The sequence below is a fragment of the Hakea prostrata genome, chromosome 11, assembly GCF_041222555.1.
Source record: "Hakea prostrata isolate BN-2017 chromosome 11, UWA_Hpros_2, whole genome shotgun sequence".
Taxonomy (NCBI): Eukaryota; Viridiplantae; Streptophyta; class Magnoliopsida; order Proteales; family Proteaceae; genus Hakea; species Hakea prostrata.
Window position 1 is genome coordinate 11,348,627 of NC_142610.1, and position 18,600 is coordinate 11,367,226.

The 18,600-nt window shown below is 36.1% G+C and overlaps 2 protein-coding genes and 1 pseudogene across 5 annotated transcripts; 1 reads left to right on the forward strand and 2 right to left on the reverse strand.

Annotated features, from left to right (window-relative positions):
• Positions 1-305: 305 nt before the first annotated feature.
• On the reverse strand, positions 306-4,987 carry LOC149000089 (krueppel-like factor). 3 transcript variants are annotated; one of them, XM_089139608.1, is made up of 4 exons: positions 4,749-4,868; positions 4,394-4,673; positions 1,634-1,709; positions 306-1,415 (listed from the first exon to the last, which is right to left on the reverse strand). In XM_089139608.1, the coding sequence occupies exons 2-3, from the start codon at positions 4,644-4,646 to the stop codon at positions 1,672-1,674; spliced, it is 291 nt and encodes a 96-aa protein (XP_088995734.1). In that variant the 5' UTR covers positions 4,647-4,673; positions 4,749-4,868; the 3' UTR covers positions 306-1,415; positions 1,634-1,671. The 3 variants fall into 3 exon arrangements, with proteins under 3 accessions (XP_088995734.1, XP_088995733.1, XP_088995732.1); XM_089139607.1 differs by lacking the exon at positions 4,749-4,868 and adding an exon at positions 4,897-4,987 and having other exon boundaries at positions 308-1,709; XM_089139606.1 differs by having other exon boundaries at positions 309-1,709; positions 4,749-4,867.
• LOC149000090 (PIN domain-like family protein) lies at positions 4,953-12,198 on the forward strand. Of its 2 annotated transcripts, XM_089139604.1 has the most exons (11): positions 4,954-5,042; positions 5,323-5,579; positions 7,447-7,519; positions 7,629-7,694; positions 7,790-7,895; positions 8,334-8,376; positions 8,948-9,020; positions 10,848-10,935; positions 11,297-11,353; positions 11,482-11,560; positions 11,674-12,198. In XM_089139604.1, exons 3-11 carry the CDS (start codon positions 7,449-7,451, stop codon positions 11,685-11,687), a joined length of 597 nt encoding a protein of 198 aa, XP_088995730.1. In that variant the 5' UTR covers positions 4,954-5,042; positions 5,323-5,579; positions 7,447-7,448; the 3' UTR covers positions 11,688-12,198. The 2 variants fall into 2 exon arrangements, with proteins under 2 accessions (XP_088995731.1, XP_088995730.1); XM_089139605.1 differs by lacking the exon at positions 5,323-5,579 and having other exon boundaries at positions 4,953-5,042.
• A 1,201-nt stretch (positions 12,199-13,399) lies between these two features.
• On the reverse strand, positions 13,400-14,895 carry LOC149000091 (hydroquinone glucosyltransferase pseudogene; annotated as a pseudogene).
• Between the last annotated feature and the right edge of the window lie 3,705 nt (positions 14,896-18,600).

Genomic DNA, 18,600 nt, shown 5'->3' on the forward strand with positions numbered 1-18,600 from the left:
TTTTTTGTGAGCTGAGGTTAGCTTACAGGTTCTAATGGCTTTTCAGGCTTTTATGGCTCCCTTAGCCTGGAGCCTTTTTGTAACAAAATCTACCCATATTTTGGTTGAGTGTTTCAACTTTTTGATAGAAGAATAATATTCCATAATTTGAGACCAATCTGATGGTTGGATTCCAAGTAGCCAAAAAAAAAAAAAAAAAACTACTTGATGAACGAAAAGCGAAAACCATAATCAAGTGCAGGTCTCAGAAGGTTCAAAACAGAATTATAGAGTTCATATTATTGAGATATATAACAACAGAATGATGCTGTGATCCCTGTAACCGAAATATAGTACTAAGACTACAGATTCAAGAAAGCAGGGTAATGGTACGGGTCAAGGGATTCAACAGCACAATCTAATTATGAACACAGACCTAGAATCAGCAATACCAAGAATTCAAAACCTTACAAATTCAGACTTTAAATTAAAATCCTAGTTGCCACGGGATGTCAGATATCCATTTGAAGGTTCAAATTTTGATATGAACTGGGCTTTGGACTAGTAACGGAATAGAGATCTGAAATCAGGCCTCATAGATCAATACAAGATAAGAGTTATGAGAAATTACACAATTACACTTGAAAAGAGAAATATAGAATTTGATAGCAAGATAGGATTTTCAAAACAGAAATATGTCTTACACAGGAGAGAAGTTTCAGTCTTTCAGATCTGACATGTTAATGGAAATGAGAAGATATCAATCAAGAAACATACCTGATCCTCTGAGTTAAAATCTCACCAAATTCATGCTTGGAACTGCCATCAAGGCTTCACTAGATCTCAGAGCAAACAAAATCTCTGAATCTCACAAAACCAGAGGGAAAAGACAATATTCTAATTCATCAAATTTGTGTGCCTTGCAGAATGGTTTTATAAATATATATACTTTCAATATAACTTGAAATAGCTAAAACCAACTAGTAATCAAACTATCCCCTTGATTAACCAAGACTCAATAATACTCAAAAAACCTCCAACTGTGTTTGGAGTCCCTAAATCAATCAGGATCTGAGATAATGAAAGGCAATCAATCCATGACAAAACTTGACTCGCAGATTCCTAAACCAGACGGAACTAGAACACATAAAATAATCAAAATACAAAAATAAATTAAAAAAAGAACTCCAGTTTAACAGAACTCTGTACTCAACGAGGAACAGTATTCCTAGAAAGAATAGGAGTTCTGAGTTTGCTGACCACTGACTGTTCTTCTTCTCCTGCAATTGCCACTGGTACCTAGATACAGCACGACTATTCATCAAGGGTGACTTCAAAAGCTCAATTAACAGGAAGCTCTTGAGAAAGAATGTTTTACTATTTGTTTGCAGCCAAAGACGTCTAAGAAATGCAAATTCCAACTCCTACTTCTGACCCTGCTCAATATAGTGAATTATATCATCATTGAGTTGGAAACAAAAAGAAAGCCTTTTTATGTTGGAACCTCATTATTACAGATGTATTCCCTCACAGCTTAAAATATTTTCAGCTAGATATCAATAATAAATGAATCTAACACCAAAAGAGTCTTGTTTGGATCTTCAATTATCTTAGCAGCATGTATAAACTGTACTTCCAAAGCTTCAAAACTCACAAGAACACTTGGCCAGCAACCTTCTATCCATTTATATGCTACTTCTTATCCAGCTCCCAAATAACCCCTCCATCTTCTGCAATGCCAGTGAAATAGGTGAAATCACAGGTCAAAGATTGCAAACAGAAAATGCAAAGAGGGGAGAAGTCACCATTGTACACAACCAATTGATGTTTAAAAGTTAATTCCTTGCTACGGTTAGAGTGTCCAATTTATCCAAGAGAAAATAGAATGCTTTAAACAAAATTACTATTGTTGTCCGATTTACTAGAGAAGAAGGACCTTCTTGGATCATTTACTATAGGCACACTGTTCCTGTTCCACAAATGTAAGCCTAGTAGAACTATTTAAGGAATGCTCCAAAACCAAAAACGTTGCACAAAAAGGTGCTAGTATGGTTCTTGGCACAGTAAAGCAGGCAAACAGTTGGATTTTATGACTGACTAATACTCCAAAGATTAAAAACATGAAATCATCAGCAGGTAATAGTAAATACACTAATATCTCAGGAAACAGCTACGTTACATGGAATTTCATCCCTTGTTCATGTCATCTCTTGCTGTCCTGCTGTTATATATTAGAAGCAATTGATCCTTTTTCTCCTAAGGTTTGTCATCAAGTGACCACCTCATCAGATCAGTAGCATAACTCAAAATCTCCATTAGTTATACTTTCTCTAGTTCTGAACCTGAGGAGAGTGCATGTACCAAGACTCTACATTCTTGAACATAATAACTTTCTCTATGATATAATGTTCTTGATGCAAGATGGAATGAAATATCTGTGAACAGGCAAAAAAAGAGAAAAAATCGGCTAGAAAGAGGAAAAAATACTCGAGGACTAATATGGATCAGATTTAATGTTGAGATTTTGAAATTACAATAATAATAAAGAACAAAGAGGAAATAAGGAAATATATGAACCATAGGAGGGGGGGGGGAGGGGAAGAGGATGTCTAATTAGAGATAAAAATAAGTTGGCTAAAATAAATTAAAAGTTGGTACCGTACAAGAGATAGCAACTTCCATTAAAAGAAAATAAGGGCTCAATCCATAAATTGTGGAGAAGTTTAAGAATTCTCAAGTTATGACTCAATTAGTTTAGACCAAATTTCACAAGTTTTGACCAGGACACCTATATTAGTGTCACTTATACCCCCAAAATTTTGTCCTCATTGTCTCAAACATTTGATTCATAGTGAGATAAAGAAATCGATCAAAGGGAACATATACAACTTAGATGTCTCGTATTTCTTGAAAAAGTGATTCGATTGATGGGATTTGATATGATACTTATGAGATGAAACCTCAAGAAACTTGGTTGGGAACACAAGTATTATACAAGTGCTACTTATCCCCATATGCACTTGAAATATCATTATCAAAATGATACAAAAACATTTTTATGATAAATGATCAAATACCCATATTTGAATCTGGTAGAAATATTTAAATAAAATATAAATTCCAAAATGGTAAAAAGTCAACCCCCTGTTCAAGGACAGAAACAGATTTTGGTGGTTTATCAAATTTTCAAACTTTAATGCTAAGGTGTTTCTCAATTCTAAAAGTTTCAATCCTGATATGGTGAAGCCCCCCCCCAACAGAAAAAAAAAAAGAAAAGAAGCAATAACATAGTTTACATATTTAGGAATTCAAAAAGATATTTTCAAATCAGAGCAGTTATGAATAGCATTCACAGACACCAAAATTATTGGAACATAATTTCTATCCAACAAATATTTGCCTAAATCTGATTAATATTGAAGGATATTCTCGTTTCTGTGATGGCTTGAACTAATGTTCCAGCCCTTGATTCATCTATTTTCCTCTCATATTATGCTGCTCCTTCAAAGCTAAACTTCTTGCTCAAAGGTGCAAAAACCAAGAGTATTCATCTTCTTTCTTCTTCTTCAATCTACTAAAACACCTTCTGATAATGGAAAATTCACAAGCACGAGCAGAGTAAAATTATACTGCAAGATGGTGCAAATACATAAAGGCCAGTTCATGAGTCGGTGCACAAGTTGTCATTGCACCATGGACACAGCCCTTAGGTGAACCATGAACATCAGTATGTGCTTGTAGTTTGTATGTTGTGTCTTCAGGCATCATTTCAGAAGAATGCATGGGATTCACCATGAAATTTCTTTTGGCATCACTAGCCCATCCTCTCAGTGATTCAGGGTATGTTGATACACTGATACACAGGCAGGAGATAAATTGAGGAAATGGGAAGCAGTAGAATTCAAGACCAAGGATTCGGATATTCAGTCTTCTTATATCTTCGTCTAGGAATTAATCAAAACTGTGAAGCTATTGGACCTAAATATTAAATCTCCTCAGATATTCAATCTTCTTCTTATTTTGTTGATCCACTCTCTGGCTTGATTTTGAGGGGCACCTTTTTTTTCTTTTGGGTTTCATGTCATGTAAATTTGTTCCCTTCTCTACAAATAATGCAGATCAACACAGTTTAAAACTAAAGTAGGGATGATCGGCACGTCCTGAAATGTGCTGACCACAGCTGAAATGGCCGTATTCTTTTCCCAATACAATCCCATACTGGTCCAAAGAATCCAAGAATCTCCCAAAAGTTAATGGTACTGTATTTATCTGGATGTACACCATCCGCAAGACCAAATAAATTGTGGATCAAAAAATTGAGTTTAGAACTTGGAAGAATAAAAAAGCCCCAAAAAATCAAAACACCAGATTGTGAGATTTTATTTTCACCCATATGGGAGGAAAAAAGGCATACCTTCGATTTTCTTGTTTATCCACATTTCCACCAACATCCCAGCACCAACACCAGCGGCACAGATTGCTCCATAGAGGGCAATGGCAGAAGGTAAGGATCTTCGGGGAAGGAAATAATACTCTGGGACTTGCCTTATTTTTTTGGGGAGCCGTTTCTTCACAACTTGTCCACCACTTGATCCATCAACTGAACCACCACCCACAGTTTTCCAGTCCACACCCTTTAATAAGTCTTTGGGCTCCTCAGCTGCCATGGCCAGACAACTAATTTGCTTTCGTTTCTGCAAAATCAGAGCTAGCAATATCAGTTGCAATTCACGAAAATCAGGATATTAATTAAAATGAACCTTAACTACCCTAACGCTTTGAAGAAAATTTCTGATGCAGTTCAGAATTGTGGTATTGAGCCGTTGATAGTGATCAGGATTTTAGTAAAAAGCGCCCTATATTAAGGGCATTTTCGTCAAATGGGGACAAAATTAGAACCAAGAACCAAAATCGAACCCTATTTTCTCCTCTTCTTCATGAGTGGAGCTTCAACCCAGCTGCCGTTCTTTGTCATCTCCATCTCTGGTAACCGGCTTATTCAAATCAGTTCGGTACACAAGTTGATCTCTTCTCCATCTTTTTTGTCTCGGATTGCTGTTAAGGTGAGTGAATTAAATCGTTTTTTCTACTTAAAATTCTTCATTTTTCCTTCTTTCCAAGAAATTCTCTAGATGGGTTCTAATCGTTTTAGAGATTCTTTAGGTTGATATATATTTTTGTTTTAATCAATTGAACTCCTCTTCCTGAAAACAATTTCCACAATGAGAGCAGAGAACAAGCACGAGCGTCTGATAGGTGTTCACCCTAAACTAGAGGTCTTGTGTTTTTTTTAATTACGGTTTTACCCTTATTTTTGTTTATTTTCTATTTTGCCCTTTTTAGCGGCGTTCACCGTTACAATCTCGGTTCTCACCTGCAAACCCCTAGTGCTCATCGCCGACTTCAAAAGGCTTTCCTTTCTTCTCCTCTCTGTAGTTTTCTTCTTCTTCTTCTTCTTCTTCTTCTTCTTCTCTCAATTCCAACTTCCAAGACTTCCAAAACTGGGGCTGAGGTTGCCGTTCCCTTCAGTGAAGGTCGAAGAAGCTGTCGTTAACCTTTAGTGAAGGTTGCAGTTTACTGTTTCAGGTTTAAAACTACAGGTATCTCGATTGCTCACATAAGTTGTAACAGTGTTCTATTTTGCTTTTACCAAGTCTGAAGAGAATTTTCTAATCCAGTGGAATTGATTGGGAGATAAATATAAATATCTGAGAAAAATTATATCCTGCTACGTTAATTCTACCTTGCTTAATACCTGTGATTCTTGTTGTAGTATGTAAGCAGAAGTATATTGCTAATAGTATGTCATTTTCTTTTGCTATTTGTTTCTCGACTCTACTAAAACCTGGTTGTTTGAGAAAAATCGAAAGACTCCCGGTTTTAATAGGTTGTCAAAACCTTGACAATTGGATTCATTGAGGGGAAGGATTTGGGGCTCTGAAACTGAAAACAGTGGTGGAGTGAAGTTATAGATTAGGCAATGGGCTGAACGTCAGCAGAATTTTTGAATATCAGATTGAGAAAACCTGACATTCGGTTGGGAAGACTGATTTGAGACCAGAATCTAATAATGGCAATAGTAAGGCAATTTGATAGCAGAGTCTATGCAATAGTCAGTACAGCAGCAGCATAGCCTTTTCCTGATTAAATAGGGTTGCCCTCACTCAAGAATCAATATTGAACAGAATTGGAACTATAACATAAACTTGAAATGCATAAACTCCACTGGAGATGCAAATTACAGGGTTTTGAAAGGATAGAAATTATGGCCTGTGTTTGACGGGGAAAAAAGGAAATATGAGGGAGATATAAGTCAATCTACAAACCACCAGGTCACCACTGCCAAATCCATGGCAGTTCTCTTAGTGTGACAGTGTCCGGAGCAGAATACCCTGGAATCTTCAGAGCTCATTTGAATTGTATTGAAACAAGCAAGCTGCAATGTTTCTTCATTAATAAAATACATCTGTAGGTTGTTAAGCTTTTACAACACTTATATAGAGTGCTGAACAGACCTGGACTCTGAAAAGGAAATATTCTCCCATTTGTGTGTTTGCAGTTTCCTGAACTGATTACGAAACTGAAAAATAGAAAGGACTCGAGAAGAAAACTGTATAGGAATAAAACTAGAATTTTTTTAAGCAGGGAAAAAATGCATCTGATCCTAAGGAGTTTCCTACTCCCTCTCCCATAGATTATTATTTTTCTCTCCTAAAAATCAGAACTACACATTAACTTGTGAAAAGCGTAGGGGATACTTACTTCCATTTCCCCTTGTGTGGATTTCAGTTTCCCAACATTGCCTCCAAAGGATCCATGTAGCTGGTCCCATTTAGTTGGGTTAAGGCTTTTTCAGAGAACCTTTCCCGATAATTTGCATAAACCAGCTTTAGCAACAATGATTAAAATAATAATAATAATAATAATAATAATAATAATAATAATAATAATAATAATAATAATAATAATAATAATAATAATAATAATAATAAATAAAATGATTTGACTTGAAACTGGGCCCATGGTTTTTGTCCAAGGAGAACTGGCTGTTCAGTTTGAACTAGAAAAACTGGTCTATACAGGTTGAACTACGGGCCATTTTTCTTCTTTTATATCCAAATACTACATCACATATACAAGTCTCACCTCCATCTACTCTGATCAGACACACTATCCCTATGCCTTCTGTTGATTTGTAGGTTCTCATTTTTCACCTAATTCCAATTAGATTTGTTGGACTATTTATTCACAAGTGCCCGGTCAAACTTGGAGTGTGTTTAGGATCTAATCCATGATGCCTCCTCCAAATGATGAATAGCTACTTCTCTGTTTGGGAAGATGGAACCCTTGAAGTATGACTTTGATAGATGCTTATTCCACTATTATATATAATAGCATGCTATTATACTGCAGCCCCTTTACCTAAAATGAAGAAAGTAGAAACTGAACTTGATTGTTGTTCTTTAGGGATGGCAAGAGCAAGAAAAACGCCTAAGTTTGCAGTCATGAAAAAGATTGTAAGCTCAAAAACACTTCAGAAGTATGTATTCTTCTTCCTTGATAATGTTCTTCAATATCTTTTCTTGTCTGATTTTTTTTCTTTCTTTTCCGCTCCCTCTGCTAACTGGTCTTATTGTGGTTGGATTCAGACACAAAGAAGAAGTTTTAAATCCCAATAAGAAGGATCTTGAAAAGCTGAAACTCCCAAGAAATGTGTATGCCATTATATTCAGATTTGCTGGGAATACAGTAGCTTGTTACAAATTTATGCTTTTCTTGTTAATGTTTTTAACACTTATTGGAATGCTAGGCCAAATGTTTCTTCGGCACTTTTCTTCAAACACAACACTGCACTGGGACCACCTTATCGGGTTTTGGTTGATACCAACTTCATCAATTTTTCCATTCAAAATAAGGTAAGTACTTCAAAAGCTTTCTTTGTAGCTAGAGTTGATCCTTTGGTAATTGTCTCTATTTTAGAGAACATTAGCCATGTATTTGATGCAAGTTATGCAACAGATTCATGATTGTGCTGCTTCAGTAATTGTTGCTTTAACGCTAATATACACCATGGGGATATGCTCTTGAGCATCTGCTAGATGGATAGGTGAAAAAAAGGTAAGGTTCAATCATGAAAAAATATTGAAGATGAAAGTGCCTAGAAATGCATCCACTTCCAATATATGACATAATATTCCTACATTTGGGGGTATCTATCTAAGAATTAAATACATTAAATCGTACATTTGTTCCCTCCCTCCGTCTCCTCACTTTCTTCTTAATGTGACTGAATTTCTTGAAACCTCTTTGTTTTTCATTCTGCTTGACTTGTACTTCTCTGGTTCTTGATGCAGTTGGATTTGGAGAAAGCCATGATGAACTGTTTATATGCAAAGTGTGAGTGTCTGCATACTTGAGTCTACATTCAAATAATGGTGTCATGTGCATGAACTTAAATATTTGTTGTGTTTTATTTTTATTATTATTATTTTATTCTTTTTTTTTGTTTATTTGTTTATTGATTTTTTTTTTTTTTGGGGGGGGGGGGGGGGCAGGGGCGGTTAAGACGCCTCTTTTCTGCATTGAAAGGATTAACAACTTCCTCAATGCTCCAGTCCACTGTATTCTTTTTTTCGTGCAGTTTAAGGAGGCAGAGATTCTAGTGCTGTTTATGCAGTTGACACTTATAATGGTGGTGTTTATACAGTTGACACCTTTTGCTACATGGGATGATTGTATCACATATCTTGCTGTGACCCCTCACCCCACCCTCCGCTCAAAAAAAAGAAAAAAACATTTGACCTGTACTAGGTCATGACTTATTGGTTTCATAGACTACCTGTAGTCATTCTATGCATTCATCGTTTCTTCAGTTGCTCATCTACCCAATTGCTTTAGTTGGTTGCCCCTTTTTCTTAATGTATTTATACCTTTTACATTTTATTTATTTGTTTATATTTATTTATAGGTACTCCATGTATCACCAGTTGTGTCATGGCAGAACTAGAGAAGTTGGGTCAGAAGTACCGTGTAGCTCTCAGGTATGTTCAGTTTGATTGAAAACCTCCTTCGGGGCATGTATATGTGCATGCGCTTATGTTCCAAGAAGATTGTACCCTTGAGAGATTTTATTATTATTATTATTATTAGTTATGTTGATATCAACAAGAAGATTCCCTAAGCACCTTCCATTTCATTAGATACAGAAGCAATCCCATTCCTACGATTGCCTTATCTGTTTAAAAACTGAAAACAAGTTTTCCAACTTCCAAGGTCTATACCAGAACTCTTTTCACTCTTAAGTTTATCTTTGGGAGTTTGGGGGAAGAGCAATGGTATCTTCTGCGGTGACGTACTGACAAATGCTGTTTACTACTTGTTATTCTCTTTATGTCTTACTACAACTATTGTCTTCTCTCTCTGCCATTCACCACTCCTAGCTTTCAGGCTTCATCTTCTTTACTGTTTTGAGTGTGTATTCGTTAACAGTAGCATCTATAGCAAATCAATGTCTACTTTAGATTTTCCATTGTTTGTTTTATAATTTAGAGCAAATTGCACTGACACCCTAAAATGGAGGCCTTAAAGCATTGACACCCCCACTTTATGTTTAAAAAACACAGAGACCCCAAAATTGGATTTTCAATGGATATATTTGTCTAATTTACCACTAAAAACAGTTCAATTATTTTCTTTCAATTCCAAAAATATCACCATAATAAACAGTGATTTAACTGTTTTTACTGATAAATTAAACAAATATATCCAATGAAAATTCAATTTTGGGGTCTCTATGTTTTTTAAACATAAAGTGGGTTGTCAATCCTTTAAGGCCTCCATTTTGGGGTGCCAATGCAATTTGCTCTATAATTTATATACCAAAGCCTATCAAGTTACCGGAAATTCAGCAACTAATTTGTTGTCTAAAACTGCATAAAATGGCCCGCAAAATGTTACAAATATCCTCGATAGATAGAAAGAACTGAGTAGAAGCAGGGTGCATCTCCCTCAACATCTTCCCTCATAGTATATTGCCTCTGTGTGACAAAGAACTTCATGTGTAGGCTATTTGCCTTGCTCTCTTTGTCTTTTCCTCTCTCCTTCTCCTTCCTGCAGTTTCTTGTTGCATGGAACTGTTTGTCAGAAGCAAGGTTCATACAAACACCGGTATAGGATGACGCCGGCCGGGGGGCAAGCGCGCGGGAAGCCCCCAAAAAAAATTCCCCCCCCACACCCCCCCTTTTTCCCCCCCCCCGCCCCTTTTTTTTTTTTATTTTTTTTTAAAAAAATTTTTTTTGAAAAAAAAAAAAAAAAAAAAAAAAAAAGAGAAGAAAATTCAATTTAGACATTGATAATCCGCCTCCTTCTTTATTTTGCATACTTCTCCCTTGCTTCCTCTCCCTTCAGTGTGGCTTGCTCACCATTTCCATATTCTTTGTGACCTTTCAAAATGCCTCCATATACCTAAAGAAAGTGAAGCTTGAGATCTAGTCTTGATGACCTGCCGAAAAATAGGGTTATTCTGATCTGCTTGTAATGTATTAGCCACTGGGTTGGAATCTTGATGTTGACCAACTTGCCGTCATGGTGAGTATGATCTTCCATGACTATTCATTCTTGCCCACTGCCATTGGTGCACTGAAAAGGATTCTGACCTCTGTTTTCAAGCATTTTCTGGGTTGAATTAATGACCTGCCATCAGTATTTTTTTCTTGGGTCAACTGATTTTGGAATTTTAGGTTTGTGAGAATGCATATGCAATTTGGACAGGCTTAGTGTGATTGGAAAATTTTGGTTCAGGTCAGGATGTTTGAAATATTACCAGTAGCTGACCAATTTCTGATGCATTCTTTTAACTTTATTTATAGGATTGCCAAGGATCCTCGATTTGACAGACTGCCTTGTACTCACAAAGGAACTTATGCTGATGATTGCATTGTTGACAGAGTTACTCAGGTATGGTTTGACACAATATTTAGTGCTTAAATCTTTATTTTGATGATTGTTTTCCAAGTTGGCAATGGATACATTACATATGGAAGCTATCGGAGAAACCCTCCCACCCCCCCCCCCCCCCCCCACAAAAAAAAAAACCAGCCATTTTTTTTTTTTGGGGGGGGGGGGGGGGTTCGGGTGGATAAGGGGGATGATTCCTTCATGTAGCTGTCTTTTGGTCCTTTTTTCATTGTTCTCACCAAACAAGCATTTGGAGAACTTTTTGTGTTTCTTGTCCCAATAATAACAAGTATGTTTGTGTTTCTCCTTCCCAAAATTTAGGAGGAATTTAATGACTTATAAATCTCATTTTGCTTCACAGCATAAGTGCTACATTGTTGCCACATGTGATCGAGACTTGAAGCGAAGGATTCGAAAGGTATGGCAACATTAGTTTTGTAGTAATTCAACTTCTAATTTTTGCTGAATGAAACTCACCTATGACATCGTTATTTCCCACCAACCCCCCAAAAGATATCTAAATGAATAGAACTATTGCATGAACAGATACCTGGTGTGCCTATCATGTATATCACTAAGCGTAAGTACTCAATTGAACGGCTGCCTGAAGCAACAATTGGTGGAGGTAAGACCTGAAAGCTTATGAGCTTTTATCATTTAGATCTTTAACCTTGTTTCTCTGTTCCTTCATGGAAGTCAGCAGTGTTAGAACTCTCATGCACTGTATTTTCCTTTCAGCCCCAAGATACTGATAATGCCAGATCTGGCCTTTCTGCAAGAGGAAGAGCGCTGGTTTTGTTCCTGGTTTCTGCAGAAGATTTAGTGGTCGATTATAGTGTTGAGTAATCGAAACAGCCTCTCAGCAATTAGGCTGCATAGGAAAACTACCCCCCCCCCCCTTCCCCAGCACAGGCTCTGCTTGTGTGGAAGCCATCAGCACCAGGTCACCCTTTTTTATTAGAGTGTTGAGTAGTTATTTACCAGTTTTCTTGTGAAAATTTCTGTTGGATTCATGTTATCCAAAATGGTGATATTAAAGCAATGGAAGGGAATGATAATCTGATTAAAATCAGTGAAAGAAGTTTGTACAACGTTGGTGATTAAGAAGTGAACTAATGTAGCAGGTATTGGTAGAAGATGTTCACATGCACAGAGAGCTCTCTATTATTAAATCAGCTATTTGACAACCTAACAAGTATTGTATTGTGAACAAGGTGATCTCTTGATGCATTATAGCAGTCGATTACTATAGTTATAACTTCATTCAGCTGTTTTTGTTATTATTTGAAGAGGTAATTTCAAATTTTTTTTCTTTGGTCTGATTATCATCACCAAACCTGTGTATGGACTGTCCAATGAATCCCCCTCAAATGCCAAAAAAAATGATATGGACTGTGCATCTTTAGATTCCGAATCCTTCTTTATGGCAACTTAGAATTTTTTATTTTTTGTCGAAAAGAAAAGATTCAATTACTGGTGGGAGTTGTTACAAATATATTTTTATGTCAGAAAAGTTTCTCTCTATCATCAAAATGAGGTGGGGTTAGTTCTAACAGCCAGTTTTCTAGAGGGTGAAATTGGATATTACAAATTATAATGTTCTTTGTACTTTCAAAAAGGTCAGTCATTGGTAGGATTAAATTCAATAGCCATATGCTGTTGTGTATGAACATGGATTGGAATTCATCTTTGAAGCATTAAATTTCTTTGATATTTATACCCAAGTCTTTTGCCTTGTCCAAGTCCTTTATGATTCTTCATGTCATTGCTTCCTTCATTGTCCCCGCCCCTGCTTCCCCTGTGCTTACAAAAGTATTTTTGTTTTGGTCACTCCAAGAGAGTGCTTACATCTCATAAGGCAAGGATAAGGAAGTAATTCAAGGTTTTCCATTCAGTAAATGGCAAGGGGAGAGGGAGATGTGTAAAGTTCTAGCTCCTTTCCCTTGATGAACTTCCTGACTCTTGTCTCTATTTGGTTAATGACTGTGTTGTGATCAAGTTTTATGAAGCCCAGAATTCTGAAGTGAAAGTGTGTGCAGAACGGAGATCAACGGGTCAAAAGATTTGATTACATTGACTTGTATAAATGCTTTTGTGTAAGAACTATTATCTAGAGGAGGAACTTCTCAATTCTAATACAGAGTTGAGACAAAAATGTTTCCTTCTGTTTGGCTAAGAAGTTTTTAGTTAATAAATTCAACTGTAATAGAGATCTGAACAATTCTACTTAAATATGGAATTTAATCTGATAGAAAACAATGATTGCAAGCAAATCATACTTGTGGGGGGCAAAGATCAGGGATGAGAAGGAATAATCAAAATCAAGATTCATGAAAGCTTGAAAGACAAGCTAGAAGTTTATAACAATACATAGTAGAATGAAGTTCAGAGTCTGTACGTAGAATATGTTATTAATGACCGAAAACAAAGAGAGAAATTTAGAGCATCATGCAATCCAGAAACATCACATATTCACTTTGGCCTTCCATTTGTTTGCAACTTCTGATAATGCCTTTCTTGAAGATCCATCTTCACTCAATACCATTGAAGCTGCCTCTTTCAGCAATCTCATCCTACTCCTGATCTTCTTCCCTTCTTCACCCTCCATCAAGGATCTCACCACTGTAGCAATCTCTACTCGCCCAATTACTCCATTTTCCCCTGCTTTGGGGTGCAGTGCAACCTTCATACCTTCCTCTCCTAACATCTTTGCGTTCATCTTTTGCTCAGCATAGAGTGGCCATGTAATCAAGGGCACACCATTTGCCACACTCTCTAGGGTCGAGTTCCAACCACAGTGGGTTAAGAATCCTCCGGTCGAACCATGGCTCAGTACTTGAATCTGTGGGACCCACGTCGGGACCATCAAGCCTTGCCCTTTAGTCCTCTCCAAGAATCCCTTAGGCAAAAATGCAAGAGGGTCATCAATGTTTTGGGATGTGAAGTAATTGGCATCTGCTGCTGTTAGAGTTGGCTTCTTGACAACCCACAAAAATTTTTGCTCACTTAGTTCCAATCCTAAGGCCAACTCATCAAACTGCTCCGGCGAAAGGGCCCCACCGGTACCAAAAGAGACGTATAGAACTGATCCACTTGGCTGATCATCCAACCACCTCAAACAGTCTGGTTCACCAGATGACTCCCTTGAACCAGTCTTGATGAGTGGTCCAATTGGGTAGATCGGAGGTATTGTTGGGTCAATACCATCCTTAAATGCCTTGATGGCACTTGGTTCCATAGCTACAAAGCTGTTTAGCAAGATACCCTCAGCTGATCTATAGAGCTTGCAATTCTTTATAAGCCCCTCATAGGCCTCATTAGTTCTATCTTGTGCTGGGTCCAATAGCTCTTCTCCATAAAGGGGAACACAACCAGGCAATTGAATTGGTTCAGGAATGTCTCTATATTCACAAGAGTACATCTCATCAAGCTTGGGAAAATGAAGAAACAATGACAAACACATAGCTGTGGTTGGGTAGAAGATGTAAGGAGAAATATTGAATTCCCTAGCAACTTCCATGGCTTCAATACCAAAGAGATCAACAACCAAGGCAGAAACAGAATTAGTAGCTGTCAAGACCTTCAATGTTTCCCTTAATGAAGGATGAGAACGAATCATGGTGAGTATAATACGGGTTTCGACCTTAACATCTTTGGGGAGATCATCGAAATTCACCGGAGGAAGGACAATGGAAGTAATGGATTCAGGGAGTGAATCTAAGAGAGATTTTTCAGCTTTTGAGACAGTACCATCAGTTGGGATAATGAAGGTGACTGAGAAGTTGTGGTAATCAACGAGTTTCCTAGCTAACTCAGTGAGAGGGGTGAGGTGACCCAGACCTGGACTCGGTAGAATGGTGATGAGGGGAGAAGCTTGCTGGGTTTCTGCCATTGTGATGGATTGAAGCCTTGCAGTCTTAGGAGTTGCAGAGGGAGAAGATGAGAGTTTAAGAACTGAGAGGCTTGAGAGGTGAATTGCATGGGCTTCCCTTATAAATAGGCTCCACTGCTTAATTAATATATATTATACTTTTTATCATTTAGTCGTTTAGTATTAATTTTGTGGATGATGAGACAAAATGCTGCTGAAGTATCTGATTTTAATACGTTTTGGGTTCTTTGATTAAGACAATCAAACAACAAATTCTTATGGTGACCACACTTTCACAATTAATTTTGAAATTTTATTTTAAACCCATCATTTCTATTTCTTGTATGATATTAACTATTAAATGGAATACATATAAAATGTCTTTTTGTCCTCAGAGTAGTTCTTGTTCTTAATTTAAGTGTAAATATACAATTAATCTTTGCTGGTGCTAATTAATGGAAATCAACTATGATGTCTAATGCAATTTTAATTTTGAAGTTGTCATGGATTCTAGTTTGAAATGGTTTTTCTATCTCTACAAAACTAAGGTAAGATCATGTTAGTTACAATTTTCCTTCCCCAGAAATCCAAACTCCTTAATGATGAAGTTTGATGTAGTGGGTATGCAAACTATTAGGAGGTTAGAGTTCGAATCCTCTCGAGGCCAGGGGCGAAGCCCCATCTATATTAATTATATAAAAGCTCCCATGAGGATGTAGTCGTGGTGCGCACAAGCTGGCCCGGATGAACCTTGGATCAAATATATATATATATTAGGAAATGTGTTGTATTTTTATTTTGTGTCTACCTTTTAATATCTCGTGACTTTATGACATATTACTGTATGTTTCTTTGTTACTTCGTTGGAATGTGTTTGACATGTTGCATAAGTGCTGAGTTGTTCAATGCTTGGTCATAGATTCATATCTTGTTGACAATGTTGCTGAAAGAGCAGTGAGTTGCACATTTTCAATTATCGTTGAACTACTAAAATATGAAAACCTTATGCACTAGGTATGGTTTTCTTCTTCTTCTTTTTCTTTTATTCCCTCTCTCTCTAAAAAAAATTGTGTAAAATGACTTGTAACGACGAAAGCCAGCTAGACCACCCAAAGCAAGTCAAAGAACGTGTCAAGATCATCCATAACAAAACATATTAGCGTTGTGCTTATCAAGATGACCTTTGTAGCTTGATATATTGGTACTCAACTCAATGCACTGCAGACGATCAAAATCCCGTAAAATGACCATAAAAACGTAGTTCCTACTCACAAATGTGGGAAATAGAAATTTTTACTTTATAGAAGGCTTTACAGTGCCCAAAAAAAATCATCTGGATTTTATTTCTTTGTATAAAGAAAATATAAGCATATGCCTCTTCTTTCTTTTTATCAAACCTAAGAACATTATAAGTTATTTTTCTATCATTTTCATTGATGTTAGCCTTCTTTAAAATTTAAATTCCACAATTCAAGATTCAAATATGGAAAAGATGAAATAGCATGCAAACACTAGGTTTGGTAAAATATTCCAAGATCATACGTATGAATCCTGAAAAAGAATCACAAGATTATTGAACAATTGGGTAGGTATTCTCTCTCTCTCTCAAAATTTTGAACCTTAATTAATCCTCTAAATAAAAAACTTACAGAAGTCTTCCATTGTTTCTCTATATAGTTCGAGTGATACACGTAAAAGATCCTGTTCTATTTCTTATATTACATATGATTCCAAAAAGAAAGTATGGAGTTCAAGATAGTATAAGAAGAAAAGAAAACCACTTCCCCCATTTTCTTACCCAAAAAAGAAAAGCACTTCCCATGACTTAGTTTGCTCGGCTCTCTTTGTCAATAGTTTGTTCATCACTCTTTGTCAATCATCCATCCAAACAAGTTTAGTTAGCCAAATCAATGATTTTCACATTTATACTAATCAAGAAGAAAAGCACTTATTCAACCCCCCCCCCCCCCCCCCAAACACACACCCCCAAAAAAAAGCACTTACCTTCTTAGGGTAGTAAGTTTTCTCATCTCTTCGGCAAATTAGAGAGAGACCATGAAAAGTATTCAATCACTTAATAAGCTTATCTAAACCTCGTGGTTAAATTCGAAGGGTTGACTCAAAAGGCATAGAGAGTAGAGATCAACATGTTTTATATGAGATCAATAATTTGAATCTTTTTAGAACCAAAGATGAAGTCTTGTTATAGAATGTAATCAAAATGCATCTAAAAAAAGAAAAAAAAAGAAGATGATGATGAAGAAGAAAACAAATCTTGTGGTTAACATATCCCTATTTTCAAAAATAAAAAAACACAGAAAAATAGTTTTTTCTTTGTTTGTGGAAAGTGGAACTTTCCATAGTGATGTTAATGAAAGGTCATATTTTAGAGAATAGTTATTTAAGCAACTAGTTCTAACCTAACCCGACTCATTATTTTGGTGTCTCACCAAACTTTTTAATAAATAATAATAAAAACAACAACAATAATTAAGTCAATTATGCAGATTCTACCAAAACAATGAAAAATAATCCACCCGAATAACTTTTCATTTTAAAATAAGGCAATATTATTTACAAAGAAGATTTTTTAAACATTAGAAGTTTTATAAATCTTACTTTACTTTTTCAACAAAAGAAAAGGTTTTATTGTTACGTATGTCTTTGAATTTGTACAATACAATTAGGATAAGTCACTTTTAATTTATTCTTAGAATTCTTAATTTACTTTTTGACCAAAAAAGTAATCATTTAAGAAAATGACAAACAAAAAAATTTGAACTACTTCGCTTTGTTTTGTTGATAATGTTTTGTACTATTATGCTAACAATTCTAGAAAATTTACAGATAATTAAGTCATTAAAATTTTTAGATGAACAAACCATTGTAGTTTGACAACTTGGTGTTGTGCATGTATATGGCAAGTTGTATGCTTGTTTTACTCAATGGAGAACAAAATTCAATAGAATTTATAGAGTAAGAAATGTTCGAATGCTTAGTTGTAACTAGTTTCTTGCTGGATTAGATTGATAGGATTTTAATTTTGGTCTAGGAATTGAATTGGTTTTGTTCTCTCGATGTATGAAGTGATTTAATTTTAAACAATCTTTTCAATTTGGTCTAGGACGATTTACTCTATTCAAGCCCAAGATTAACAACCTTAGGGTTAACAAATAATGCAATCTTTGGACAAAAAACAAAAAACAAAAAAAAAATGATATAATTCAAGGAGAAGAGGGGGGCGGGGGAGAGTACTATTATATATACCACCAGGGATTTAAACTTGTGATTTCTTCACTAAGATGTATTGGTTATTGTCAATTGAGCCAACCTTTTAGTGGTGTAGAACAAGATTCTCTGGGCTATGTTCAATTTTCTATGATGGACTCTAATGTGTGGAATTTTATAAACATGAGTCATATTTGAATGCAATAATAAGTTTGTTTTGCGTGAGTGTTTTGGTATATATAGAATACGGTTCGAACAAAAAAAAATGTACAGAGTCGAACTTTTGGGGGGGGGGGGGGAAGAAATTATTACAGATAGCGTGAAAGTCATACACTTGAGCTTTTCACGACAAGATGTTGGTAATTACTGACTGAGCTACCCTTTGATAATAGAATGGAGTTTGTCGGGTGTGTTGATAGAGAAAATCCTGCAAAGGTTACAACAACTCGAACTCTTTTTCGCTCTCATACCCTGAAAACTCTTTTTGGCAGCGGCACAGTTGCAAGGCACCCCCTAACATTAAGCTCCTTTGGGTAAGGCTCACCTTCAAGGAGCTCAACCTCATT

Coding starts and splice junctions, on each gene's coding strand:
- LOC149000089 (XM_089139608.1), bottom strand. CDS start 4,646: ATGGCAGCTGAGGAGCCCAAAGACTTATTAAAGGGTGTGGACTGGAAA. Junction 1,710..4,393: donor GATAAACAAGAAAATCGAAG/GTATGCCTTTTT, acceptor CTGGCATTGCAG/AAGATGGAGGGGTTATTTGG.
- LOC149000090 (XM_089139605.1), top strand. CDS start 7,449: ATGGCAAGAGCAAGAAAAACGCCTAAGTTTGCAGTCATGAAAAAGATT. Junction 9,021..10,847: donor AAGTACCGTGTAGCTCTCAG/GTATGTTCAGTT, acceptor CTTTATTTATAG/GATTGCCAAGGATCCTCGAT. Junction 10,936..11,296: donor TTGTTGACAGAGTTACTCAG/GTATGGTTTGAC, acceptor TTTGCTTCACAG/CATAAGTGCTACATTGTTGC.